We start from the raw sequence: 25,954 nt of genomic DNA, 5'->3' as shown, positions 1-25,954 counted from the left end.
CTCAGAAATTCATTCATCTGTCGTCGCATGACACTCGAACATGTTTAATGTTTTAAATAAATCAAAATCTAATAACAAAAGTCCCATTCTCTGCACTGTACCCGGGTATGATATTCGGATCCTGAGAGGGCTCTCAGAAAAGAATCTCTCTTGCGACTCTACTGCATAGTTTATACCATGTGATTATCCCCTTGGTGTTGTCCCGTCCAACGATTACTGCCATATCAAACGCTCTGTACAGACCCATAGTCATGCTATAAAAACCAAATATAGTTCAAGATTCTTCCGGCATTGAGTTTAGAAAGCTCTCTGCCTATTTTTCGCCCCTCCATGTACCAGAGAATCAACTCCATAGCCATCCCCTCGGGATCCATCATAACCACTTCCCCCCTGAGGGAGTGTGCCAGAGACCTCGCCGTATCTGTATTGGTCTCTCTTATCAGATTATATGGCCGAAAACGTACGCGCAAAAGAGCGGTCGAGGGAGACACTGGAATGTAGATGACGATGGCTTGGAAAGGAGGCTTGTTTTGGTGCAAAGAAGGGTCCGAATGCGCGGGAATGGCTTCGGAGGTTCCGCGAACGGGAGTGGAAACGGGCGGGAGCTGGCGAACCGAGTCTATTGTTTGTTTTCCGGAGAGGAAGAGGCAATGGAGAGAACCTAAAAGTAAACAAATTCAAGAGTGAGAGACAGAGAGAGTAAGAGAGACTTTCCGTTTCCGGGTGAATGGTGACCGGACGTCACGGGACGACGGACAGTTCCATTGGAAAGCGGGAAGGAGGGAGTCCGCGCATCTTTCCGAGTTCAACTGTGACGGCAACAGTAAAATTGTCAACAGCGAAGAGCCCAGGTATTGCTTGCCTAGGTAGGTAGCTAACACCTCGCTCTTGCTCTTGCTCTTGCTCTTTGTTCATCTGATTTCAACCTAGAACACACGGAGTCGCCGTCGTCATAACAAAGCCAGTTAAGCCCCTCTGTCTCCTCTTTCTTCTAGATCCGGAGAAAAAGAAAAAGAAAAACATAACCGAGGGCTTCCAGAGGCCACAGGCGTTTGTGGCGATAGAATGATGCCAGCGGCGAGGCATCAACATCGATTTAGGCGAACGGTACCCGCGGACGTTTCTCGACAGCATCTCTGACGCCACCAACTTTCTTGACGAACTCGTATAGCCAGTAGTTCTGGATCTTGGAGCCTGAGCAGCTGACCGTAGATGCGGTGCGGGCAGGAGAGGGTGCAATCTGGGCACGGCTCTACCAGAAACAGTCTTGGATCCCCCTCGTCCCTAGGCATCGAACAACAGACAGACAACAAGTCGTCCAATCATCCAAAACCAAGACGCAGAGAGATCTTCCTTGTCGCATGCGTTCTCCCGAAGGCTTGTCTTCGTGGAAAGCCAAGCCTGTTGTTATTTGAACTTGGTTCAATTAACACTTGTCGTTGTTGCTGGTACTTATTCAAGCTTCTGTTGACTCGGAGGCTACCATTGTGCAGGGTCAGAAGGGAATAGGAACTAAGAGCGGCCCCATGCTATGTTTTGCTTTCTGTCGTTGAGGTATCACATTCTATGATCAACAACAACCGAAATCGATTCGAGATCGACTCCATAGCGAACGATCCCTATACACTATATTGACAGGCAGAGAAGGTCACGGCTTCAATCTCATTTGAGAGCTGTACATTCCAGCTGGCTTTGCTCTGCTGCTGAACAGTGCTTTGTATAACCGTATATCGCCGGTGACGAAGCTTAGACGGCCTTCTATAACGGAAATGGAGACTTGTTCTTCACTCGAGGATCCTGCGCGCTGGTTACCATACGGAAATGCTATTCTGTATACTGAATCAAAGGATGGACTTCCCTTTCAGCAGTTCGCGGCTCTCAGAACATCCAACTAGTGTTGGGGTCAATCATGTTTGTCGAGTTGTGCAATGGTTCGAACGCTATATGACCGTGCCAGCGGCCTGGTTATCTGCTGCACTTAGCTGCAATTTTAGGTGGTCCACAACCGTCCAAGAAACTCGTTGAGATACTACCACTTGGTTGACTTGGATTAAAGGGGAGGATGATACAAATTCTCGGAGAGCCTTTGCTGAACCGCATCAGAGGCAAGCTGACAACAGAAACAATGCTCGCATCGACTGTTTGGTCTACTTCACAACTGTCTTCGAAATTCTTGTTGTTTGAAGATGCTCATTGTGAGCGAAGTCGTTGGTCCAACTGTTGATACTCGCTGAGAAGAATAGTCCTCAAACACTGCTAATAAGACCGTTCTGTAGCGGTTCCTCTGAACACTTCCCTCTGATCGATGCCCAACACTCCAGGTTTGACACGCTGCCTCTAGACTTTTGTTTGATTCTTCTGGCGTTTTACTTGGTCCCTTCTCATCGGCTAAATTTGCAGTAAGCCCTCCAGATCATCATTTCTTCCCTTAGAACTTGCTTTGATCGGCTCATAGTCCCAATCGTCGGTATCAAGCCTTTGACTTTACCATCCTCTTACCATGAAGCCCATGTCTGATCGTACCCAGGTTTCCACTTTCGTACGTTTCGCTTGACTGTTGCTCGTCGCCTTAAGAGGACTAATGCGGCCGGGCCGGGGGGCCGGCGAGCACGACAGATGCGCTCCACACTGTGTAAGAGAAGGAGACGTACCTGGGTCGTCTCTTTGCGGTAAGCAACTGGTTCGATTCGGTGTTGTCTTTTGATGGTTGTTGGCCTCAAACCGTTGGATGTGCTTGGCTAATGAGCCAGTACAGTATCACGACATGTCGAAGGGCGATCGCTGATTGATGAGAAGGGACGGGAAGGGCCGCGCGGGAAAAGAAGGGATGGACCAACATACGACAGGGTTTATGTCTTTAGACTGATGGGGCAAGGAAGCGCTAACCTGCCCTGCTCATTCATCCATCATATCACCAAGGACGCGACTGAGATACTGTGGGATCCTTCGCGTGTTTATCGGCTCGACCAAATCGAGTCAGGGTGTGACAGAACACCTAACTCAACATATCCTGTGCCAAAAGGTATTGGCGACCATCAGGTGATTGCGAATCCCTATGCCATACGCACGAGCGACGCCGTAGATGACTCGGTGAGAACAAATTTTCCCGTCACACATCTTCCTGAAGAATAAAAATAAAGTGGAAGACAATAAATGAATCATTCGCCCAACCTATTGGCTTCCCAGTAGTTAATGGCCCTACTACAGTGGTCGCATAGCTTGCGAAAGACCTTGTCTTTATCAGTTGAGTCCAAGCCTCACACTGTTGGGAGAACGCGATGGTCTCCATGCACCAGGGCGCAGTGAACAAGAAACATTTCTTATAGAAGCAACGCAATGACCAGCAATAACAGAGAGCTTGAACCACACATAGCGCACGCCGTTGGTACTATGAATAGGTTGGTGCAGGGTAAGCGGTACAGGTTTGAAAGACAAGGGAGTATACTCACCGGTATATTGGACAAAAAATAGCAACGAGCTTGTCGTGTGATGCACGCCAGCATGAGGATTGAAGAATTGACAACAATGAATGGCGATAAGCAGTAGGTTAGGCAATGCACAGCCAAGGTTGATCGTTGTTGATAAAGCATGAGGCGCACGGCTCAGACAACCCGCACGAGATAAAAATAGGAAGTGAAGATGTGCATGATATACGACATGAAATCAATTTGACGGTGCTCGGTGCATTTTATTCGTTATGTCATTGTTCTCGTTATTGGTTCTAAACGTCTGGTGCGTTAGACGTATCTAATTATAATGTGTTTTGGATGATAGACTTTTGACCTGGTACTTTGGGCAACGGCAAGGCAAATCTCCAGACATGCCAGTCTATCTTGGTGCCAGCATATCTCGGTGACGGAGGTGTCGGGTTGACAGACAACCTCTGTCTGTAGTGCGCGCTGAATTGAGCCCTTCAAGGGCTCGGACTTCCTCCATGACTCGTAGGCTCAACGCATACCTCCTCGCGTACTGCTATCCTTCCACTTTGTACATCTCTCTCAAGGATGAAGCATCTTTCAGCGTAGATACCCATATTATTTCTTCGTCGCCATATACCTCCCAGCCTGCGAACCATCACTCGTTTCCAACCCCCAACATTGACAGCGATGTGCCTCCAGGGAGTACGAGCTCCAAGTCGTTCCTTTTCCTGTACGAGTATTTGGAATGTCTTCATCGCAGCCTCGTAATCACGATCGATGCCTGGGACCACCTCGTCCAATGGTTGAATCATGGTCTGAACATGCAGTGTGAGTGTGTGCACTGCTGGAAAGGCACATACCGCTCGGAGGAACGTGAAAGGGTCGCATAGCCTGGTGTCCAGATCGAGTTCTAGTGTGTGAACAAACTTCAATTGTTGGCCTAAGCCAGCCAAACCACTAGGAGGTAGTGTTGGGCATCTTTGGTCGTCTTCGGAAAATCCAACATGATCTCTGAACCGTAGAACCTGCAAAGAGTCTCGATGTGCTGCAATTGCATCGAGCTGAAACAACCGGGTATGGCAGGTGATATTCAAAATCTCGAGTGCCTTGATGTGGTTTTTGACCAGCACGTTCAAAGCAAGGGTCGCATCTTCTCTCTTGTCCGACAAATGGGCGCTATAATCTTCCGCATGGAGGGTATGAAGTCGAGAAAAGTCTTCAAGGCAGACTGATTTGAGAAAGTTGAAGATGGGCACCGAAATCAATTCGAGGGATTGTATCTTGGACAAGTCCCAGTGCCTTCCAACGTCCTCAGATGTATGCTGCCAGTCGTATGATCGCAACAGTAAGTTTTTGATAGGCGGCATATTTTCTCCTGGAGAAAAGCTGAAGCACGTGCCCTGACCACGATCTTCATAGCATAATGTGTCGAGTTGTTGAGCTTGAACAAGAAGTTGCTTTAGTAAGTTTAGTCGAGTCGATAGTACGGGAGTTGGGTTGGCAAGCTTCAACGACGTTAACAGTTCAGCAGGAATTGATCTGATAAATGTATCCAGCGGGTTCCCCTCGTATTCTCGTCGAAGAGGAAGATTCTCGATGTGTAATTGTGTAGTGTTCGAGTTACAGCCGTGTAAACTGCGAAGATTCGAAGGTAACCATAAGCCTGCGGTAGGAATGTCATTGTCCACATATCGCCAGCTGTTGTCAAAGTCATCAGTAAAACGATGGGAGATTCGAGGGTGGGATTCAGTACCGGACAGACTTCAATCGCTTAATGCAAGATAACAGGATATTGATACCTGTAGAGTTCAAGTTGCTTGGTATGGTGACATGGTTGGTGAGGTGAGAGATACGGCGAAAAACGTCAGGATGTCTTCGCTCAGCATCTGGTGCCACAAGAGCCTCATTCAAGGTCAGGAATCGGTATGCGATGGGTGCAGCGATGGCGTCGAACCTCGTTGAGACGAGACGCACAGACGCGAGGGCATGTGAGTCTAGATCACGAAGCTACCAGATGCAGAATCAGATTAGTACTGTGCTCCCGTGTGAATGGAGTATACCATTCATTGCAAATGCTGTGACATACCTGTTCGAACACAAGCGCGATAAGCTCTGAGCTGAGGCAGTTCAAGGACAAGCTTGGCGAAGGTGATGTCCGGATCGAAGTGTCCATACAATGAGAGGATCTGGGGGAGTTGAACGAGAAGCAAGACCGACTTGGTGGTACAGAGTACGATAAAGTAATGGGAGGCGGAGAAACCAACAGCTCGGTTGTAGAGAGCATGGTAAGGGTGACCGGACCGGCTAAGAGTGAAAGACCGAAAGGATATGTTTGGCAGAGAAAAACCCGATCCTGAACTGTGATTTATTAAGGAAGTGACAGATGGGACGTTGCTTTGTCTATGTATAAGTCGGCCACCTAATATGGCAGCTCGGGAATGAGTACCGGGCGTAAACTCTACTTCTTTGCTTGATGACACTAGACTAGTTGAGGCGAAAGTAACGAAGGATGGAAGACGGTCAAGCCTCATGCGGGTTAGGAACTGACAATAACCCTCGCTCGACATGGAGGGATGGGTCCTTGAAGCGGTTCCAACAAGACGGAACCATAGCAAGGTTGATTTGCTGGGATATGAAAGCAGAGCCAGGCCAGGTTCAGGTGGGGTGGAGAGATGACCACCAGGATCATCTATGTATGTACATGTCCTTTGATCAAAGAGAGAAACAAACTTTTCTCGGTTTGTATCGTAGGTAGGTAGAGTCCAGATTCGGAAAAGAGAAGAAGAGAAAAGAGGGTGAGTCTACTGGAAACTGGGTAGGTAGTAGGAAGGCCAAAGACGGCACTCCCGGTCATGTCACAGACAAAGAGAAAGAATGTAAAACAATTACAGGAGCTTGGGCTATCCTATCTCGAGACAAATTTGAGCGACCAGAGGGTGGATTGATGGATATGTGGAGATGGCCGAGCCTCTGAAGCGAAAAAGATCGGGCAAGCAAGGATAAATTGCATGTGGAGTGAAGGCTAAAGCAAAGAAAGACGCGAAGTGCAGACGAAGGAGAAATAAGGGTGTCCTAGTCCGAGTTGGGGAGGTGACAGATCAAAGCTCAAGCCAGAATACTGTAACAGCCAAAGCCATTTGCTATGTGTAGTAAGTAGTATTAATTATAACAATGACCATAGGCGGCTAGAGAGTCTGGACGAATAGAGGATCAAAAGTAGAGACATGGTGGGTAAAACGACATCAGGTACAGTACAGTATAGTACATTACTGTACAGTGAGCACATAAAGAAAAAGAGTCGTGTGATAATCTGCCTGCATGAGCAGGAGCATGAGCATGAGCATGATGCGTCATTCTATCAAAAGAATGCACAGTTTGGAGAGAGCTTCAAGCCTTCTCTGAAAACAGGGGTGGGATTGGCAAGACAATCTCGGTCGTTGAGCGGAGGGTCTAGGTTGAGAAATAAGTGAAGCATGATGCGGTACTTGGTCGAATTGAGTGAAACAGAAAACAGATTTCAACAAGTGCTGTCCAGTCCTGATTCCATGAGAGTGCGTGCTTGGCCGTAGCAGCATGGCATGGCATGGCATGGCATGGCATAGCCGACAGAGGACCACTGAACGCCGAACAGAACAGAGTGGAATGCTATGCCTTGTGCGTATTGTGTCGTATCGTGTCGTATCGTGTCGTATTGTATAGTACAGTATCGTGAGCGGGCACACACCTCCCGCCTCCCGATTCCGTTCATCGTGGTTGTCGTACAAGCAAAGCAGAAAGGTAGACAGAGACTAGTCTATCGTTCGCAAGACTGCCCCAAAACGGGAAAATGGGGACCCAGCTGAAGGGAACGGCGGCCCCTCATGGTGTCTCAATGCGGAACCAATCGCTGCTGTTGAAACGCCCCAGACCACGGTGCGGCGCGCAGCGGGGAACAGGGGAGAAGTTGAGTTAGAACTTGGGCAGTCAATCGCATTCTTCCGAGATCCTTGTTCGTGTTTATGTCGATGCCAATATCAGCCGTAGTTGTTGGAGATGAGCAGCCAAGACCAAGTCGTAGTCGTCCGTCCATCTTGTTATTTGCCAATTTGATGCCCTGCATGAACTGTCTGCACAGGTAAGCCAGCAGCAAGCATTTCCCTTCTTGGGCAGTTGAATGGCCGACCATCATGATTTAGGTACTTGGGTTGTTGCTGTTTGTTGGCCAGATGGATGTTGCCTCTTGGGGTTGGAGTTGTTGAGCAAGACTTTGGCAGCTGTCATGTGATACCTTCCCTGGTTACCTAGGTAGTTAGGTAGGTACGAATTTATTTGTTATGATTCAAGGAAGGTACTATAGGTGCCCATATGGTAAGTTCTTGCGGCATGTACAGTACCTAAGGTAAGGATGGAAACAAGCAAGGCTTGATCCTTCCTTCCCTTCCCTGTAATAAATACCCAAGACTAAGCTGGGTATTCTGGAAAGAAGCATGGGGTCGACAGGCTGGTTATTTTTTTCCTCTTTAGGGACGGTTAGCTTATTTACTCGAAACAAACCCAAGTTTCTTAATACTCCCGATACCAGATCTCCATAGGTAGCTTCATCTCATATCCGCATCTGACGAGTCGAGTCAGTCGTGACAGTCCTTGATGCCTGTCTCATAGACTCTCTTTCTCCCGCTTGTACTGGATATATACCCACCTAGGTATCGGTATCGGTGATGGTATAATCTTCGGCACACCCACCGTCTCGAGCAGAGCATGGTTTCCCATGCAGTTCGGCCTGCATTTCCTCCATCTCGTGTCGTGTCCCATCAGCTAGTGGGGCAGAGCGGGCCACAAGCAGATTTGTGCATTCATCATGCTTCTCGAATACGTATCCATCCATACCTATCCACCACATCACTTGCATTTGCATCTACCACTCCAAGCCGAGTCTGTTGACACGAGCTTACCTCGACGACAGCCCTGATAATTACCTCTCGGAAAAAGAAGTGACGCGACAGAAACTGGACCAACTCTGCGCTATTCTTTAAATACTCAATGTCATTATTGCGAAAGATTGATTCTGACATATACGATAGTTGTTCTGTCATATTATTCAAGCTGAAAACTGTACTGTACAGTACAGTACGCTGCAGGTAAGTGAGCAAGGGTCGTGTCATGGATAGTCGCCGTTAAATGCGACTGGTTCGGTAGACGCTGCTTAGGGTTACATCGACTAGTCGTCGTGTCAAGAACGGCAATCACAACGTCCCTTAGCAGTCCAAGATCCTGGGAATATCGACCAGGGCCTCCTGAAAACGATATCCCATCGATTACGTTCCCCCGGAAGTTTAAGTCTGTCAGCTATTAACAGCTGAAGAGAAATTGACCGAGCACATAGGCGGGCCGAGAGTCTGGACGATCGATTGCGACCACTACATCACGTCAAACGGTTAACAAAGATGCCACAAGAGCAGGATTGCTTCTTCTGAGAAAAGAAAAGAAAACAAGAGATCGATCCACCCCCCACCAGACGAGGTTATCTTCACTACCTAGACTACTACCCAACGCTTCAGAATACCTAAACCATTGCAACACTTTCAACTTGGCGCTGCAGAGAGTCGTCTCCATATAGCTCTGCCGATAAAGACCGTCATCGCCAACTGTCTCCATTTCCTTTGTCCGCCTGGTACTACCTCAACCAGCCATGATGATACCTTGGCCACGCTGTCGAATTCGAGACTCGGGCGCCCTGAGACTTGCATCTGCAGTGAACCCTATCTCTGTCCAACCGACTTCGACACCTGCTGTTAGTCAATCATAACGCTCCGACTTGCCAGATCATAAGCCGCGCAGCGACCATGAAAGTTACCACAGTCGCTGTGAACCAACAATGAACCAGCAGAGAGGAACGCGGTACTGTTGGACACATACTACTTCGAAAGACGATGTAACCTGTGGGTACCACAGTTCCTCCAACGCTGGAGAGCCTCGAGTGGAAACACGTTCTCTTTCTTTGTCGCATCAACAGAAACCCACAAGTACCTTGTTGCATACAAAGAACCACTATATAACATGGACAGGCAGAATACAATTCGACTGAGGAGGTTATCTGTAATGTTGAGAGAACTTAGCTCATAGGAGCAAGAAATGGTATTGATGCCCTAGCCTCAGTATAAATAACAATATAATAGTTGCAGCACAACAAAAGAGAATGCTATAGGAATCTGCCTTTCGCCGCGCCTGCCTATTCATGCATGTACGAGAACACAAAGATGCCGATTCAAAAACAACGCTCCATCTTTCCAACATAGGTATTCATCATCTTCCATCTAACCTGGGGTTTCTCAACACAAACCGTTGACGTCTTGAAATAAAGAAATGCAACGCATTCTAGCAAATTCGATTGATCGGGACGCATATTTTGAGGACCATCATCAGAATGGTCTTCGCACTCGGGGTCTCGCTATTAGTATCGGTACATCGGCTCTTTGCTCTTGGGCGGAGGACCGCTAGGTGCATCGTATATGTCGTCGTCGTCTGAGACCTCGTCGAGTCGCTGCTGTGCGGGAGGCTGGGCTGATGGCGTGGAGGCTCCCGCGCCATGCATGTGAACCTTCCCAATGGCGCTATCTTGACGACCTAGGTAGCTTTCTGTTGGCCTGAAGCCGGGGTGGAAGGGCTCGGCTGCAAGATGTTGTTCCTCAGAGTACTGGTACGATGGGTTCGTAGGGGCAGAACCGCCTGGTTGAGGGTCTGCGAATGGGTTCTCGGCAGGCTCATCGTAGGGCCGGCTTGAGCTTCCTTCACCTGCCTTCGGAGGGGGACCCGGGGGAGGGGAGTAAGATTGTGTCTCCTTGCCCTTACCGTGGTTGGGTCCAGAGCTCGAAGAAGATGCATTGTTGAAATAGTGGTTCGTGTCTGTTCCATTGGTCTGGGACTGAGATTCTGGCTGTTGTTGAGGCTGAAGCTGAGGGGTTAAACTCGGCGACTGGGAATCAGTGCGTTCGTTCAGGCCCAATTGTTTGCGAGCACTGAGCACAGCGCGCTTGTGCTGATTAAGGGCGGTCTGCAGCTGCTCGTTGGTGTCGATGAGGTTCTCCATTGTATCGTTATCGGGCGTAGGATTCTCAGAGGTCATGTAACCTTGGATGCTGCGGGAAGCGCTCGAACATCGATCGGCAAACTCCTTGATGAGATCATTGTCGAGAATCTCGCCTGGGGGTGTATTCATAACGACCTGTTCAAGTAGCTTGGCCGACGTTCGAGCTTCTTCAAGCCTGCTGGCAAGCTCGACAGGATCAGGCAACCGCCTGTTCGTGTGGTGTCTAGCAAAGTAGTTTTGGGAGTGCGGGTTTTGGGGCGGAGGAGAAGTGTTGTAAGCGCCTGGCGACATCATTTGCTGTCGTGGTCCCTGCAAGAGCTTGTATTAGCCTGGATCGCCCCTAGAAGGTAAGTCTCGTGAACATACGCCGTAGTTCCTGTAGGCTTCTTCCTTCTCCTTCTGCCACATTGTGATGAGTAACGTCAAGTTCTCATCGTACGCTTTGGTGTGTTGAAAGTCATCGAGTGTCTCCATCACGATCTGGCGGACACTGGGGTCCTTCGAGTGTTTGAGGAGCGAGCGCATAGTATCGACGAACTTCTGGTCTAGGTTTCGCGTAAAGGTTGGGCCGGGGTTATCGGTCAAAATGCGCAATAACATGATCGCATTGTATTGCCATAATGGTCTCGAAAAGTATTCTTTTGACAGGTATTTGCGGACCAAGCGCGCGCATTCCGCGGCGGCGGCTGGGGAGGACTCGGCAGCGTCGACAATAGGAGGGAGAAAAAGAACCTCATCGTTCTATTTTGTAGAAGTGCATCGAATTAATGATAATGTTTCACAAGAGGCGGATGGTGACCGGGAGTATTTACCTTGTTAGTTCCTCTGGACTCGCAGAATGCTTTCTAGTTTCTCGTCAGAATGACCAGACGTCGGACGGCGTCGCAAAATTGCGCGATAATACGAGGACATACCACACTATTATGAGCTGTAGCCTCTGGTGATCCTGCAGGTGTCGTCCCAGACGCCGATGCCCCGGAAGGTCCGTCAGATGTTCCTACAAACGTCAGATATCGCCTTATTGTTTGTTTTGCGCTGCCTGGGTCTCTGGGGTCGCAGCGCTGCGCGCGTGTGCTTGAAGACACGTACGATTTGAAACATTGCTTGCTTTCTTCCTGATGCTTCCGAGCACTTTGCTCATACCAAGGCCCTTCATAGATTTCATGGCTGCGTGGGAGCCTCGCGCCGCAATGGGCGGCTTTTGGACGTGGTAGATGGGGGGCGCCTTGTGGATTACAGGAGGCAGCAAGAGGTTGCCTAGAGAGCGGTCTTGGTTTTGACGGTGAGAAACAACAGAATCGTAGGTAGGCTGTTGAGGAAGTAGGGTTCCAGTAGAAGAAAAGATGAAGGGAAATTAAGGCCCAAATGGGAAGGCGCCGACCATCCAATCCAATGCTTTCACAGTTTCAGAAACGAACGGTGATGTCGGTTGATTTAACTTGTTTCGCGGAGCTGACGATGTTGGATTGAATTGGAGCGAGCGTCGACTGATTGGCGCCGTTGTCTGGGAGTAGCAAGGGTCTTGATCCTAGGAGACGATGGATGAGTGTGAAGAGTTGGTTGGATCTTGTGAGATAGGTAGGTACTTTAGATTATCTTGCAGCGGGAATAATAGTGGTTCGGTGATGTCGTCTTTTCTTTCTTTCCCCTTCTTGTGTCACTCGTTTTGATATATGTTGATCTCAAGGCCTAGGTAGGTACCTATCCGTTGTCTATTCGGAGTTATCCAAGGGTCCGTGATGCGCTGCTCGCTAATACCGCCCCGTGCGTCACCCACTCGTTGAGCTTAAGGCCGGGCTTAGGCTGTTAAAGCTCAAGATTTGCAGGGTCCTTTTACAAGATCGAGGGGAAACCTATGGGGAAGAGCGAATTTGCAAAGTTGAGGCAAGAGGGAAAGACGAAGCTGAAGCTGAAGTATCGAGTTAATTACCTACACCTGAGGCTTCATATGAATCTTTCCATCCAATTTTATTATTCTCAGGCGGCCAATGTTGCACTGCCTCACCACGCTACGCAATCAACCCCTCTCTATCGCCGCTGGGTACAGTAACACACATGACATTCGCGTCTTGGCTTTGCCTTGGGGCTTGTCATGAATCTCCAACATCTCAAGTCAACGCGTGTCGTTTTCGATATGCAAAAAGGTTGCCCGTAGGGAAATGATCCGCACGATATCCACTGTGAACCGCTCTTCTGGTCTCATACAAATAGTCTAAATAGCTTGCTATGTACCGAAAACAGTCTATTGTAGGCTAGGTAGTCTACCTAGGTAAAGGCACGCTGTCCTGTCAGACAAAATGCGATGGATGGGCGGACCGTTACAGATTAATAAGCTTGAATGGTGTAAGCTTGAATGACTGGCTGCTGGGCCATTCTCATTGCTAAAACATCAGATCTCGCTCGTATGCTTGGATTGTAGTGCACTTGAAGTTGTATAAGTCCGACAGCGGCAGCTTGCCTTCATCATACCTTGGGCTTCGGCAGATGCTTTTGAGCCGATGCAACTACATATGTAAGGCAGAACCCGATAAATGGCACGGTTGATGCCACCACTGCTATACACAGTTTAGTCGCATTTCATTGCAAATGATGTCTATTCATTATGGGAGGAAATCTATTTCGATTGCTATGCAAAACACCTTACACCGTACCTAGACAATGGCCAGGAGTTAGCGCTTCGCAGCTTTGTCTACTGACTGCCCTCCGCCTCGTCGTCTTCGTCATTATCGTCATCATCCTCAGAATCTGGTGAGATGTCTTCCACAATCAGATTTCCCGACTTTCCAATCTTCTCCCCCATTGTCACTGACGTGCTAGGTTCGTACACCATTCTGGGAAGGATAGAGGCGATTCGGAACTTGTACTCGTGCTCGTACCCTTCCGGCTTGTCACTGACCGCTGTATCCTCTTCTTGAAGAACACTGTAGCACTCCACAAAGGCATACATATCTTCCAGTGACGCATCTTGGGGAAAGCGACGTACAATTCGACCAATGCCCGATTCCTCGGGCATCTTGAGTGCGACTCGTACCACATTCTTATCGCTAATTGGTGGCTCAGCCACAATGGTCGTGGATCTCCATGATTTCCACTGCCTGCGCTTTTCTTCGCGGACTGCTGTTGCGTTTGCTTCTTCCAAGGCACGCTTCTCTGCTGCCGCCGCGGCCGCTGCTGCTTCTTTCTTCTGTCGAGCACGCTCGCGATCAATAGCCAGGGATCGCTCGTATGCCGAGTCTTGTTCAGTTCGTAGGCTTCTTGTCACTTCCTGGGCTGTTCGTTCAGCCCGCACTCCGTCCAGATCAGCGCCATACTTCTCAATAGCCGCTCGGATTTCCGACAAATAAGTAGCTGGGGGCATAGGTCCAGCAAGTCGCTTGACGATCCCCATGCGAGTGCTGCCCTCTTTTGGCGTGAGACAAACCAATGCCGAGAAAGGGAATTTGGTACAGATGTACTCTTGAGCCACCTGATAGGCTTCAGAATCCAAGACGTTACCACCCCAAAGAATAATGTTATTGGCAGGATCCTTGATGAATGCAACCACTTCTGGCGATAGCAAAGTGTCTTTGACAAAGGACTCGGTATCGTCATGCTCGGGAGATAATAATACCACAAGCATGAATTTGAGATCCTTCTTAGCTTGGTCGTGCGCCTGAGCAACCCCGCCCTCGAAAAATGGCAAATCGTTCTCTCCATACTCCTCCTCAAATTCTCGCTTGAACCTCGAAGCTGTATCCCGTGGCATTAGAGGACGCCGACCATTTGTACCCCTGAAGCCGGTGGATATCCGGCTTGTTACGGCACGTGGTCGAATCGATGCTGGCAAGAATGACAACGCATATATCAGGGTTCGAAACAGTGTTGAGGCAGCCCTCCATCCCAAACTGAAAGGTGTAAGAAGTAAACCCAGGAGCCAGGGTGCCCGATTCGTGACCGAGTTCTGGGGGACGATTCGTGGCGCTAGATCGGTGCGCTGCCGTGGTGAGGTACGGGAGGGACGCGCTGCCTCAGAGAAAAGACTCTCTTGAAGGTTCTCATGTCGTGCTGTCGCTCGAGGAATTTCTCGTTGCGCTGCACCTATTGGGTCGGCTGTTTCGCCATCGAAGAATTTGGCGATTGCAATCTGCGGGCCTCGCGTTAGAATCTCTGGATAAAAGCAGATGACGAGATTGCGTACCTGAACATTCCATTCGGACCGCCTTAAAAGTGGGATGGCTTCATTGAATTCTTGGTTGGTGACCTGAGTATACTGATTGAGAGCTTCTTGCTGACTAGAGGACAGCTGTCCCAAGTCGATCTCGCTGTCGGCCATGCTATGGTTGGGATTTCCGATGACTAGTTCTTGATGAATGGCAATATCGCTGAGTGTTGACTTTGGTTGAAAACGAAAACTTTAACAATACAGGTGATATGCGCAGGATGAAAGGTTGCGCTTTGCGTTTCGGTTGTTGTGGTGACCCCACGCTGCCCTCGTAAGAACGAACAATGGGAAAAGAAGGTTCCGGTAGCCTGCGAACGAAGCGTGGGCACCTAGGTAGGTAGATACAAGACAAAATTGAATTTATGCAGTCTTTAAACTACTTGATTCTTGTGAACATGGAAAGGGAGACAACTGCCATGGCTTGGGGTCCTGGATTAATGCGCATTGGTGATACAATGGATATCAAGAGAGCTAAATGAGTAGTATGATGGCATCGGAGCGCGACAGAGCTTGGCTTATCAGTAGGAACATCGTATCAGTTAAACAGATTAAACCCGTTTTGGATGGGCTATTCTTCGGAACATTGCATAATTGGAACAAGCTGGCTTTGGGGTAGGTTGGCGTCATGCCGCGGGGGTGAAGCATCACATGTATCTTTACATATTAGTTGTGCGGAAGAGATACTCTGAAGCGCGGTGAACTGGAAGACTCGCGAACCAAGACTACCTATCCTGTCCTGGGCTGTCCTGTCTGCGCGCCGGTCCCTCCACCAAAAGTGCCCCCCACCGCCCACATCCACACTCGTCCAACTCCTACATACCTTGCCTTGCCTTATTCTCGTGTCACCCCCCGACCTCGCAACTGCTTGCTTCCACTACAAGAGGCGACGGCCCGCGCCTTGTTACTCCTTAGCACGGTCGTTGGCTTCCTGCGCTCTATTCGACTTCCACGCTGCTCCGGTCAGCAGCGCCGCTGAAACCCTGCCGCCCGTCTCGTTCCTCCATGGGCGGCCCGTCGCCTCGATCAATTGAACCATGGGAAATGCTTGCCAGAGTCAAGTAGGTGCTGTCTTTGTCAGTATTCGGACCGGATCCTCTCGGCTTTGTTCTCCGTGCAAGACCGCTATTGCTGCTTGCAGCCTGCTGATAGACCATCGTTGCGTTTAGACGTCGTAAACTCGGCCAAGGGGGCTGTACTATCCTAAACACTATATACCACTGACCATGGCGACATCGCGATATCAACCGGCCGATCTACGACGCCAAGTCGGGTCCCCGAGGCCCAAGGGACGCGGTTCGTTTGCCCTTCCGACTATAATCACACGTCCAAACAAACACTGACCTGGGCCCTTCCCAGAGAATAAAGATACATTATGCCGAAACGTACTTATATATGGCCATTGTCGTTATGAAGACCAAGGCTGTGCTTTCAGCCATGACCAGAACAAGAACAACTCCAATTCAGATTTGTAGGTTAATCTTGTCCATCCATGATTGCTTTGCTTTGCTCTGCTTTGCTTGCCTTGAGGGTCTGTCATGCGAAAGCTCGCTGTATCAAAACTCCGGCTTCGCCTAGTTCGCTTAAGGTTACACACGCCGGCCAGGAACGTCCCTTCCTGTCACCACCTACCTAGGTACCTTAGGTACCTACCCATGGATGCTCGTTGAATTGGTAATGTGATTTGGGGACTCAAAAGTGTTGATTGCAACTGCCGCAATTTGAGTCTGTAGAGGTGAGGCGTCATGTCATGGCTGCAGCAAGAAGGACTTATGGTGCCTGCCTGCCTCAACTATCACAAATAGCTTGCTCTGCTCTGCCAGCTCTTCCCTGGGTTTTCCAAACCACGGATTGTTCCATTCGTTGACCTACAAGACCCTCCCTCTATGACTGACTATCCTAGCCATATTCTTTCGTTCATCTCATTCACTCACTGCCTTGGCTGTCTTCACATATCAGTCAACCTTCCAAATACTCATATTTGTTCTTTCTTCCTTTTCTTACCGCATTAGACATGTTCCATTGATCTAACAGGATGGCTGACAGCGATAATACCAGATCCAAGAAATCGTTAAACGTCGATTCACCTTCCTTTACACCCGCTGGTATAGGTAGCAAGAAGCCTACATTCTCTTCACAAGCTGCAAGCGCCCCGGCGTTTACTCCACGTGGACTAGGCTGTACGAAACCTTATGCATTCTTGTGATTCCCGACTTGGCTAACAGTACGTTTGCTAAGCCGCCACACCCGTTGGCCCGCAAGATGGCGATAACAACGTTTTCAATCCTGCGTCTATCCGCGAATTTACCCCCAATTTTGACATAAACTCTACGGTAAGGCATAATCACATCTGAGGTGAAGGTTGTGCTGATCAGGTAGACCGCTACAAATGGCGCTGCCCAAGATAGCGGCATCTCCTACGACCCGTTTACTATGCCTGCTGTGAACCAAGGTCTCACTACTCCTCAGTTCAATCCCTATGCAGAAGACCCTGCCCTTGGTGGTCATGGGCCAGGTTACTTCCAAGCGCAGAACGCGTTTGCGACGCCCCTTCAACCACTGCAACACCACTTATATTTCCCAGTTGCTCCTCATCGAGATGATTTGATGCCATATCATCGTGTGCCGCACGACTTTTTTCTCCCCGAGAAGGAGCGCGAAGAGATTGCACGGAAGCTTGAGGCAGCAGGCCAAGTCCTTCCCAACTCTCAGTTACCACAGCTCGACAATTACCACAATTTGGTGCCTTTAGACACGACTCATCGAAAAAATGCCAACATCTTTGGGTATCCTAGTTGGGTCTACAAAGCTACAGCAACCAAGACCGGCAATCTTTACTGCTTGAGGCGGCTCGAAGGTTACAGATTGACCAATGAGCACGCAATCAGACTTGTCAAGGAATGGCGACGCATCAATAACGGCAATGTGGTCACTATTATTGATGCATTCACAACACGTGCCTTTGGAGATAGCTCGCTCATTTTCGTTCAAGACTATTATCCCCTGTCTAAGACACTTGTTGAGGCTCATTTAACCCCAAGCACCACTCATGGCAACCGTTTCCAGGCAAAAACCCCCATTGCCGAGAACGTGCTCTGGGCCTATATCTCACAGATTGCCAATGCGCTGCAGGCTATCCATTCTATCAACTTGGCAGCACGCTGCATTGACCCGAGCAAGATTATATTGACCCATAAAAACCGGATTCGTCTCAGTGCGTGCTCCATCCTCGACGTTGTGCAGTATGATGCACATCGGCCGATTCAGGAACTTCAGCAAGAAGACTTTATTCAGTTCGGACGCTTGTTGCTGTGCTTGACAACAAATACGCTGCCAGTTCATCTGACCAACTATCAGATGTCTGTGGAACAAATGTCAAGGGTGTATTCAGTGGAGATGAGAGACACTGTTTTATGGCTTCTCACACCCCAACAGCCTCCAGCACAGAAGGGCATTGAGGAGTTTGTACGTGGAATCGCTGGGCGCATTACCACTACATTTGACCAGAATCTGCAAGCTTTGGACAAGGTCAATGCCGATATGATGCGGGAAATCGAAAACGGAAGGGCTGCGAGGCTAATGATGAAGCTCGCAACCATTAACGAACGACCTGAATTTGAAGGAGATCGGGCGTGGTCCGAAAATGGCGAACGCTACATGCTCAAACTTTTCCGAGACTACGTCTTTCATCAAGTTGACAACAACGGCAAACCAGTCCTAGACATGGGACACATGCTTCGATGCATGAACAAGCTAGATATTGGATCAGACGAGAGGATTTGTCTGACGAGTCGAGACGAACAGACCAGCTTCCTCGTTAGCTTCAAAGAGCTCAAGAAAATGTTGACGAATGCTTTTGGCGAACTTGTAAAGGGAAGCAAATCGGGACGAGGCCTCTGATGCTCCGTCATGCGACAGAACTTGGGCAAATGCCTTGATTATTAGGTTGGAAGAGTGCGACCTTGGATCAGTGTGGCCACTCATATTTCAGGCCATGATTGATCACCATAGACCGAGACTCGGTTATCGGAAGTTTGTGTAGGGCAGAAAGTTCAGCGAGATGTTTATTAACACGATATATTGCCTTGAATACAAGACATTAATGTGGCCAGTGACGTGATAATTGCACGATCGAGACCCATGGATTTGCACGATACAGCTCTTTGAGACCCATGCGTAATCCAAAATGGCATGCTTGGACAAGGCGGTCTGGGCATATCGCTCGGTCTCCTTCCTGAGGTTGTCCAGCCTTCATACGGCCGTACGTTGTGTGGCCAATTCCCAATCAGGCATTCTACTCATCACCATCGTCGTAATGTTCGTTTCTGATCCGCTTGCTTGCTGGCTGCTTCAGTCGTCCTCGGCTTGCACAAAAGGGTTGGCAATTTCTTCGCTGCCATCGACAGGGCTGACAAGGACGAGGAGGGTGCCTCGCACGACAACAAGGCCAAGGGATCGGGTAGACTCGTTGCCTTCGTCGTCTGTGAATATGATGTCAGTTGTGGGAGTACAAAGAGAGGGATGTGAGATGAATATATATGATGGAGCGGCATACCTCGAACAACCTCGTGTACATCGTCGAGGACCAGGTTCATGAGAGCATCATAACCCTTCAGCGTACCCTTGACTGAATGAATGGTTAGCACCTTGGGTTGAAAAGCGCGCAACTCGGATAGGCGTACCCTCACGACCACCATTGAACTTGACAGTGATCTGCTTGTCCATATACTTGCCCAGGTCGAGGATGTTCTCCTTCTTGGGCCTCTCACGCTCCTGTTGAGCGCCTCCCGCGCCGCCGCCTCCTCCACGACCGCCTCCGCGTCCACCTCGGGGATGTGATCCTTGGCCGCGGCCACCTCGATGTGAGGGTCTATCAGACATGGCGTATTGTCGGTTGGGGGGCTGGGTAGGGGGAGATGGGGTGGGTGGGATATTGGTGATGAGCTTGCTTGGATGTTTGGGCTCGATGTCGTTGGAACTTGTGAATGCTCTGGTGGGGTCAAGAATGCTAGTACGGATATGGGTCAAAGTGTGTGCAGATTCGGGCTTTCTGTGGGGTAGTACGTGTGGGTTTTGACTTTGAGAGGGTGAGAGATTGCCATTGATGCGCTTGACAACTTGAAACTTGCGGGTGACAGAACATGACCCTGATGCATGTTCATGTTGAAGCGAATTCGACTTCTGAATGCACGGGAGAAAAAAGACACTTTTTGTTGCTCCGTTAAATTACCTATCAAATGAATGAGGACATTGATTAGGTAGTTTAGTTCTTGACGGATAAAGGTTGAACCACCAAAAGCAGTGGTACCACCTTAGGACCTAAGGTTGTAACTTGGATATATAGCAGTCTAACAATAAATGGTTTTTCTGTATGCTGTTCTCACAAAGTTACGACTCGGCCAATCAGTGACGAGCTCGAATCTAGCAACGCTTCTTCATGTGAATGAAAGCGATGAGATGTTGCAATAATTAAAATTCAACCACACGATCCAAATAAAAAATCGGATCGCTATGACTACTAAGGGCATAATCCAATTTCTTTAGACTTTCACCTCTATAATACCGTAAGAGTGTCTGTCTATCTACCTGGGTACCTATGAAGTGGAAGCTCGCGTGTCTCATGGACCTGTGGTTGCAACATGTATGGACGAGCATTGCTAGACTGGGCAGATCGACGCGCCGTGAATGACATGAAACTCTAGTACTTTAGTAGGTAAGGTACCTGCCTACTGCTTGTTTGTAGATCCATGCATTGTTACCGCCGTTAACTCATCCCTCCATCCGTAATCTACTTCAACAAGCTGCAACACAGCCTCATACAAAGATCCCTATGTTACCATGTATATGCCTCGTCCATGTACTGAATTCCAAACAGTCGGTCACAGTCAATGAGTTGTTTTTTTGCATGTATATGCTGCATTATCTTCAAAGGAGGCCTCTTGAATTCTACCATGGACTGTCCTAAAGAAGTCAAGTTACACTAGCAGTGGTCATGAGCCCGCTCGTCTGCTGTCCGCTTCTTCCATCGCAGGAGGTAGCTACGTTTTATCTTAAACTGAATATAGCTCCTTCCAGTCTTACTTATTGTATTTAGTCGAGTCTTCTCCCCACGTTCTCTTGGCCTACCTCATTGTTTTCCCATTAAAGTTCTTGCGTTACTGACAGTACCTAAGCAGGTAGGTACAAAAATAAGCTGGAGCCGACGTCAGTCACCTACCTATACTTACCTACCTAGGTAGTAGTTCCTACCTACTGTACCTGTCAACCCCCCAGGTCCCATACGAGGTGAGGCTGGGTTGGCAGTCGCACTTTCCCGCCAAATTCATTCCAATTGAATTGACCATTCTTGCGCTTTCCATCTTCTCTTACTGCACTACACCCTTGCCTGGCCTGGCCTGGTCTGGCCACCTCGTTCCTCCTTCTCCTCAGTTACAATACTTACATTAACCTGCACCCCCACATCGTCCCGGCACTTTCTACTTGCTTGAGACTCTTTTTCCGCATGTCCTTCTGGTCCTTCTCTGCCAGCCAATATTTGACCCTCTTCAGTCTCCTTTTCTTTGTTATTAGGACGACTCATCACCCACTAAGAGTCTCCAACTAGACCGCTCGCAGCTGAGTGCGTTATTTTGAACGAGGGATTTTCGATTCTGGGGCAAATTGAACAACTACGACTGACGGTCAATAATTGTCCTCCTCTTGGCGGTCATTTATCTGCATCTGCATCTCCATCTGTATCTCTCCTCTCTCGCCTCTTCGGCTTACACCACCATTCGACGCCTGCATCCTCTTCACCCACCTTCAACCTTGTTCATCTCAGAATCTATCGCCATGGATCTTCAATAACCGCTTCTTCCATCCCCTCCTCTCTTCCCTCTTCTTATCTCGCCCATCATCCTAACTCCAACCTTGTCGCAATCCGCCACTCACCTGTTTTTGTCGTCGTCAAATCTTTATATGCGCCCTGATATCCTCCCTGATCTTTCTAATTTCGAGGCGCATATTCCGGCATTCATTGCTTTGATAGGCCAGTTGAGCCTCAATTTCGGCTAAGGCGCTGGCTCATCTTTTTATTATATTTGTCTTGTGCAAGAAAAACGAGACTTTGTCTACCACACTTTAATCAGCATACCGCACCTTGCATTCATCTGTCACCCATCATGGGCCATACTTCAGACTCAGAGCCCGCGAAGCGGAAGCGTGACGTCGATGATGCTGGTGGTCAAGGACGTGCTCAGCATGCACCTACATCTCTTCAACAAGGTATGTCCAGTATTACTGCAGCCATTCATCGCTGCACTATGTCGTGTCGCCTCAAATCCTGAGACGTTCCATTTGTAGCATCTTCCACGAAACACACGCAGTGTGTCTTCGCGCTTTCCACATTCTTCAATGCATGTCGTCGTCTCGAGGCACGCAAAAAAAGTCGGCACTTGAAATGGTCACCCTCGCCGGACGCAGCTCTAGCTCGACTCCTCCAGGGACGCACATGCTTGTTGCTTTTGTATCTGACTTTTCTGTCTTGGTGCTCTGGCACAGCTTGTTCGCTTGGAGGATATGCTAACCCGAGATCCAAGGCGTTCCTGGCTACATCCATTATCTTTCAAGATCCAATGCTTCCCACCTAAGCCTCGTTCAGGGCGATGTCGATACCTTTGCCGACATCATTGGTCTTATTGGTGAATATGAGAGTAAGATTCCAACGCATTCTGAACACATCAAGCCAGACCCTTGGCTAACAGCCCATCACCAGACGTTCTAGATAGACACGAAAGTCTGGCTGCAAGTCTGGGTGCGAGACTGACTGGTCCGCGACTTCTAAGGGGGATTGAGAAGTTTTTCGACGGTCCAATAAAAACAACACCACTACAACCATTCTCCAATCCTATAAGTTGGCTTGATGTTGTCAGTTTTGCTCGATCAAATCCCAAGGACTTTACCCTTGTTCAGAAGCCAGACGGGTCCAGATGCTGTCAGTTTATCCTCAAAGGTTCTCAGGTTGAGATCCTGGAGGATGATTGGCGCCTGGTGTGGTCTGGCGCCTTGGATCGCTTTCCTCTTGACCATCCTCTCGAGGAGGATGAGACCGCAGAGCTGGCAACACTAGATATTCTCGAGCAGAGAACGTCAATTCTTTATAAGAAAGCTGACGAAGTAGCGGCAAGAGCTCGAATACTCAACCATCGTCTCGGACAACGTAAGCAAGATATTCGCCGGCGTCGCAGCACGCAAGACCCATCGCCATCACGATATCAGCCTACAAACAGCACAACTAGTAGCACTCCTCAACGAACAGTCGCCAGCTTTGGCGCTGGATACGACTTGCATGCGGATTTGTTGCAGCAGTTTCTCACAGCTTCGGCCTCACCACCCCCATCACGATCTACATCGGTCACTGGAATTCCTATAACTACAATAAGTCACCCATCACCATCCCACAGCATAACTCATTCTCAAACACACGGGCCACGATATAGCCATACCACAGACACGACTGTCCAACCAGCAGCTGACGGTCGCGAAGCAACATTCCGGTCGCTCATCACACAACGAACCGACCAGTTGGGTAAAGGAGATATTATAACACCGCCTTGCGACCGATGTCGAAGATTGCGGGTGGAATGCGTTAAGCATCTGACGGCATGTTCAGGTTGCACTAAGAAGCATGCTAAATGCAGCTGGAAAACAGTCACAGACGAAGAATTTCGACAGCTCAAGCGAGAAATGGGACTTAAGGACGAAATGGATGTCGATGGGCAATCCGACACTGGACCGAGTACCGACGCATTGGATCCTAAAGAAGGCCATTCTAATCGAGTCGGAGATCGACAAGACGCCGCTAAGACATCTGGAGACAGGACACCAGGGACGTATGGGACAGATGAAGGGTCAAGGCCGCCTAGTAGGGATAACGGACACCTACCCAGCACAATGGAGCCCTCAACCGCATCAATGCACCGTTTCGATCTGAGTGCTGACCGGCATCGACTACCATTCGGTATGGTCCAGACGGCAAGATCAGACCACAGTAATCATTCGGTTGAAGCCCAGCATCCTGGAACAAACGCTGCAGGCCTGACAAGTTCGCTGGCAGTAGCTTCGAACAGTACGTACAGGAGCGGTGATGGCTCGTTAAATCCGTCACCCAGCTGATGTCGTCTAGTCAGAATAGCCCCATTGGCGTCTCATGCATGAAGGAGCAGGCCTGGTAAGGGCTTATCCAAGAACGGTCAGCGGCGGGAGCTAGACGATAGTTAAGGGATAATGTGCAATGAGAAGAACGAATATAAAGTCATGTTAAACCTCGTCGACTATTAACTTAGTAGGTACCCGTCAGAGAGATACGCAGGTACATAGGTACCTACTTACAATACCTACTGACCTCAGTGATATCGGCACTGGAGTTAAATAAACCTTGATATGTACCGTAGAATTCTACGACCCACATTTAAGGCAGATGGCCGAAAGATTACCCAGTAGGTAGTCGGTACGTATCTTGAAGACCCGCTGCAGCGCCACTTTACGGACTGAGGCGCGTCCAGTAGCAGTCATAGAAAAAAAGTTTTGGTAGTCGCTCGTTTACCTGCGGGAGGCGATTGACTGAATGACTGTAATAGGTACTGCTGATTCATGGAAAGATTCTCCATTTTTTCCCAAATACCAAAGAAAGGCAGACCATTCTTTCCTCTTCAACATCTGCCCGGCTTGAACAATCTTCTTCCCTCGGTTGGTACTTGGTTGTATACCCACCTAGGTACCTACCTATGCTTTCTTCGAATCTACGATAGGAAAAAAAGCTACATTGGTGATCCCACCCAGATACGGGGGTGTTTTCTTTTTGTCCCTCCTTCTGACGACATATCGACTTGAAAACGAGCAAAGACGACAGAAGAGCGAACATCGACAGGGTCCAGAAACCTCCACACTGTTTTAGGGTCGACCATCCTTCTCACAATGTCGCATCACCAAAATCCATCGCCCGTCATGACTAGCCGCGACGAGAAACCTTTCCACCATACACATGTACCGATCGACCACTCTGCACTCATTCAGTCACGAGAGACTGGCGATGTCCTTCCTGATGATACGCCTATACAGGGAAATGTTAAAGCGCTGCCCTTTGCCAAGTCCTGGGTGCATATGTTTGCCGGTGGGTATGTAAAAGCTCTGTTCGAAATCGAGCGGCTCAAGATCAAGCTTGTCGCACGACTATTCTTTACGGAATTATAAGACTGACTTGAGTCACTGTTAGTGTTGGAGGAATGACCGCCGCTGCAGTTACAGCTCCCCTCGATGTGCTTAAAACCCGATTGCAATCCGATTTCTACCAAGCTCAGATTCGAGCACAGCGCGAAGCTCAAGTCCAGACACTTGGGCGACTTAATCCTGCTCGAAGCGCACTATATCATCTCAACGACACACTCCAGATCCTCGGCTCTGTGTACAGGAACGAAGGTTGGCGCGCACTCTTCAAGGGACTTGGTCCCACCACGGTTGGAGTTGTTCCTGCTCGTGCTATCAATTTTTATGTATACGGCAACGGAAAACGTCTGATTTCGGAACACCTCAACAATGGCGTAGAAGCTCCTTGGGTTCATCTATCGGCTGGTGTGGCCGCTGGCGTTATCACTTCGACGGCCACAAACCCAATCTGGATGATCAAGACTCGTTTGCAGCTGGACAAGAATGTAGCAGCTGGTGGTGCCCAGATGCGCAAGTATCGTAACAGCTACGATTGTATAAGACAAATTCTCCGGGACGAGGGTATTCGAAGCCTCTATCGCGGCATGAGCGCCAGTTACCTTGGCGTGGTAGAGTCTACGATGCAATGGATGCTTTATGAACAGATGAAGGTCTCCCTAGCCCGCAGAGAGAACGAGATTGTGCGCAGCGGTCGTGAGAGGACGTGGTGGGACAAGACTGTTGACTGGACTGGAAAGGGTTTTGCTGCTGGAAGCGCCAAACTGGTTGCCGCTGTTATCGCCTATCCTCATGAGGTACGTCATTCACATGCAAGGCCGGATAAAGGAATAAATTAACAGGAATACAACAGGTTGCGCGAACGCGATTACGACAAGCACCTATGGAGAACGGTTTGCCCAAGTATACCGGCTTAGTTCAATGCTTCAAGCTCGTCTGGCTTGAGGAAGGTGTTATGGGTCTCTATGGCGGTTTAACTCCCCACCTTATGCGAACAGTACCCAGCGCCGCCATCATGTTTGCCATGTACGAAGGTATTCTTCGCCTTTTCCACACGCCTGCGTAAGGCGT

General features: G+C 49.1%; 7 protein-coding genes across 7 annotated transcripts; 3 read left to right on the top strand and 4 right to left on the bottom strand.

Moving 5' to 3' along the window:
* Positions 1-3,705: 3,705 nt before the first annotated feature.
* On the bottom strand, positions 3,706-5,815 carry B0J16DRAFT_127312 (uncharacterized protein). The gene is made up of 3 exons (XM_046121719.1): positions 5,506-5,815; positions 5,173-5,426; positions 3,706-5,117 (listed from the first exon to the last, which is right to left on the bottom strand). The coding sequence occupies exons 1-3, from the start codon at positions 5,701-5,703 to the stop codon at positions 3,914-3,916; spliced, it is 1,656 nt and encodes a 551-aa protein (XP_045982927.1). The 5' UTR covers positions 5,704-5,815; the 3' UTR covers positions 3,706-3,913.
* A 3,827-nt stretch (positions 5,816-9,642) lies between these two features.
* On the bottom strand, positions 9,643-11,966 carry B0J16DRAFT_127287 (uncharacterized protein). The gene is made up of 5 exons (XM_046121718.1): positions 11,575-11,966; positions 11,400-11,482; positions 11,298-11,330; positions 10,852-11,226; positions 9,643-10,794 (listed from the first exon to the last, which is right to left on the bottom strand). Exons 1-5 carry the CDS (start codon positions 11,648-11,650, stop codon positions 9,850-9,852), a joined length of 1,512 nt encoding a protein of 503 aa, XP_045982926.1. The 5' UTR covers positions 11,651-11,966; the 3' UTR covers positions 9,643-9,849.
* Positions 11,967-12,980: 1,014 nt separating this feature from the next.
* On the bottom strand, positions 12,981-15,162 carry B0J16DRAFT_341268 (uncharacterized protein). The gene is made up of 2 exons (XM_046127801.1): positions 14,663-15,162; positions 12,981-14,608 (listed from the first exon to the last, which is right to left on the bottom strand). Exons 1-2 carry the CDS (start codon positions 14,795-14,797, stop codon positions 13,175-13,177), a joined length of 1,569 nt encoding a protein of 522 aa, XP_045982925.1. The 5' UTR covers positions 14,798-15,162; the 3' UTR covers positions 12,981-13,174.
* Positions 15,163-16,718: 1,556 nt separating this feature from the next.
* Positions 16,719-18,726, top strand: B0J16DRAFT_399029 (uncharacterized protein; the record flags this gene model as incomplete). The annotated part of the gene is made up of 3 exons (XM_046132431.1): positions 16,719-16,863; positions 16,922-17,016; positions 17,063-18,726. The coding sequence occupies 3 exons, from the start codon at positions 16,719-16,721 to the stop codon at positions 18,581-18,583; spliced, it is 1,761 nt and encodes a 586-aa protein (XP_045982924.1). The 3' UTR covers positions 18,584-18,726.
* Positions 18,727-18,808: 82 nt separating this feature from the next.
* B0J16DRAFT_127181 (uncharacterized protein) lies at positions 18,809-19,797 on the bottom strand. The gene is made up of 3 exons (XM_046121716.1): positions 19,366-19,797; positions 19,239-19,310; positions 18,809-19,164 (listed from the first exon to the last, which is right to left on the bottom strand). The coding sequence occupies exons 1-3, from the start codon at positions 19,562-19,564 to the stop codon at positions 19,034-19,036; spliced, it is 402 nt and encodes a 133-aa protein (XP_045982923.1). The 5' UTR covers positions 19,565-19,797; the 3' UTR covers positions 18,809-19,033.
* A 1,611-nt stretch (positions 19,798-21,408) lies between these two features.
* Positions 21,409-24,258, top strand: B0J16DRAFT_127166 (uncharacterized protein). Its single transcript, XM_046121715.1, has 4 exons — positions 21,409-21,946; positions 22,261-22,374; positions 22,437-23,789; positions 23,847-24,258. Exons 1-4 carry the CDS (start codon positions 21,844-21,846, stop codon positions 23,876-23,878), a joined length of 1,602 nt encoding a protein of 533 aa, XP_045982922.1. The 5' UTR covers positions 21,409-21,843; the 3' UTR covers positions 23,879-24,258.
* A 379-nt stretch (positions 24,259-24,637) lies between these two features.
* B0J16DRAFT_355742 (mitochondrial carrier domain-containing protein) lies at positions 24,638-25,949 on the top strand (the record flags this gene model as incomplete). Its single annotated transcript, XM_046129432.1, has 3 exons — positions 24,638-24,837; positions 24,936-25,680; positions 25,737-25,949. 3 exons carry the CDS (start codon positions 24,638-24,640, stop codon positions 25,947-25,949), a joined length of 1,158 nt encoding a protein of 385 aa, XP_045982921.1.
* Positions 25,950-25,954: the final 5 nt, after the last annotated feature.

This window comes from Fusarium flagelliforme, assembly GCF_020744385.1.
Source record: "Fusarium flagelliforme strain FIESC 12 MPI-CAGE-AA-0113 chromosome Unknown B0J16scaffold_4, whole genome shotgun sequence".
NCBI classification, from domain to species: Eukaryota; Fungi; Ascomycota; class Sordariomycetes; order Hypocreales; family Nectriaceae; genus Fusarium; species Fusarium flagelliforme.
Note: the sequence above shows the minus strand (reverse complement) of the source record. Positions and strands in the feature narration are given on the sequence as shown.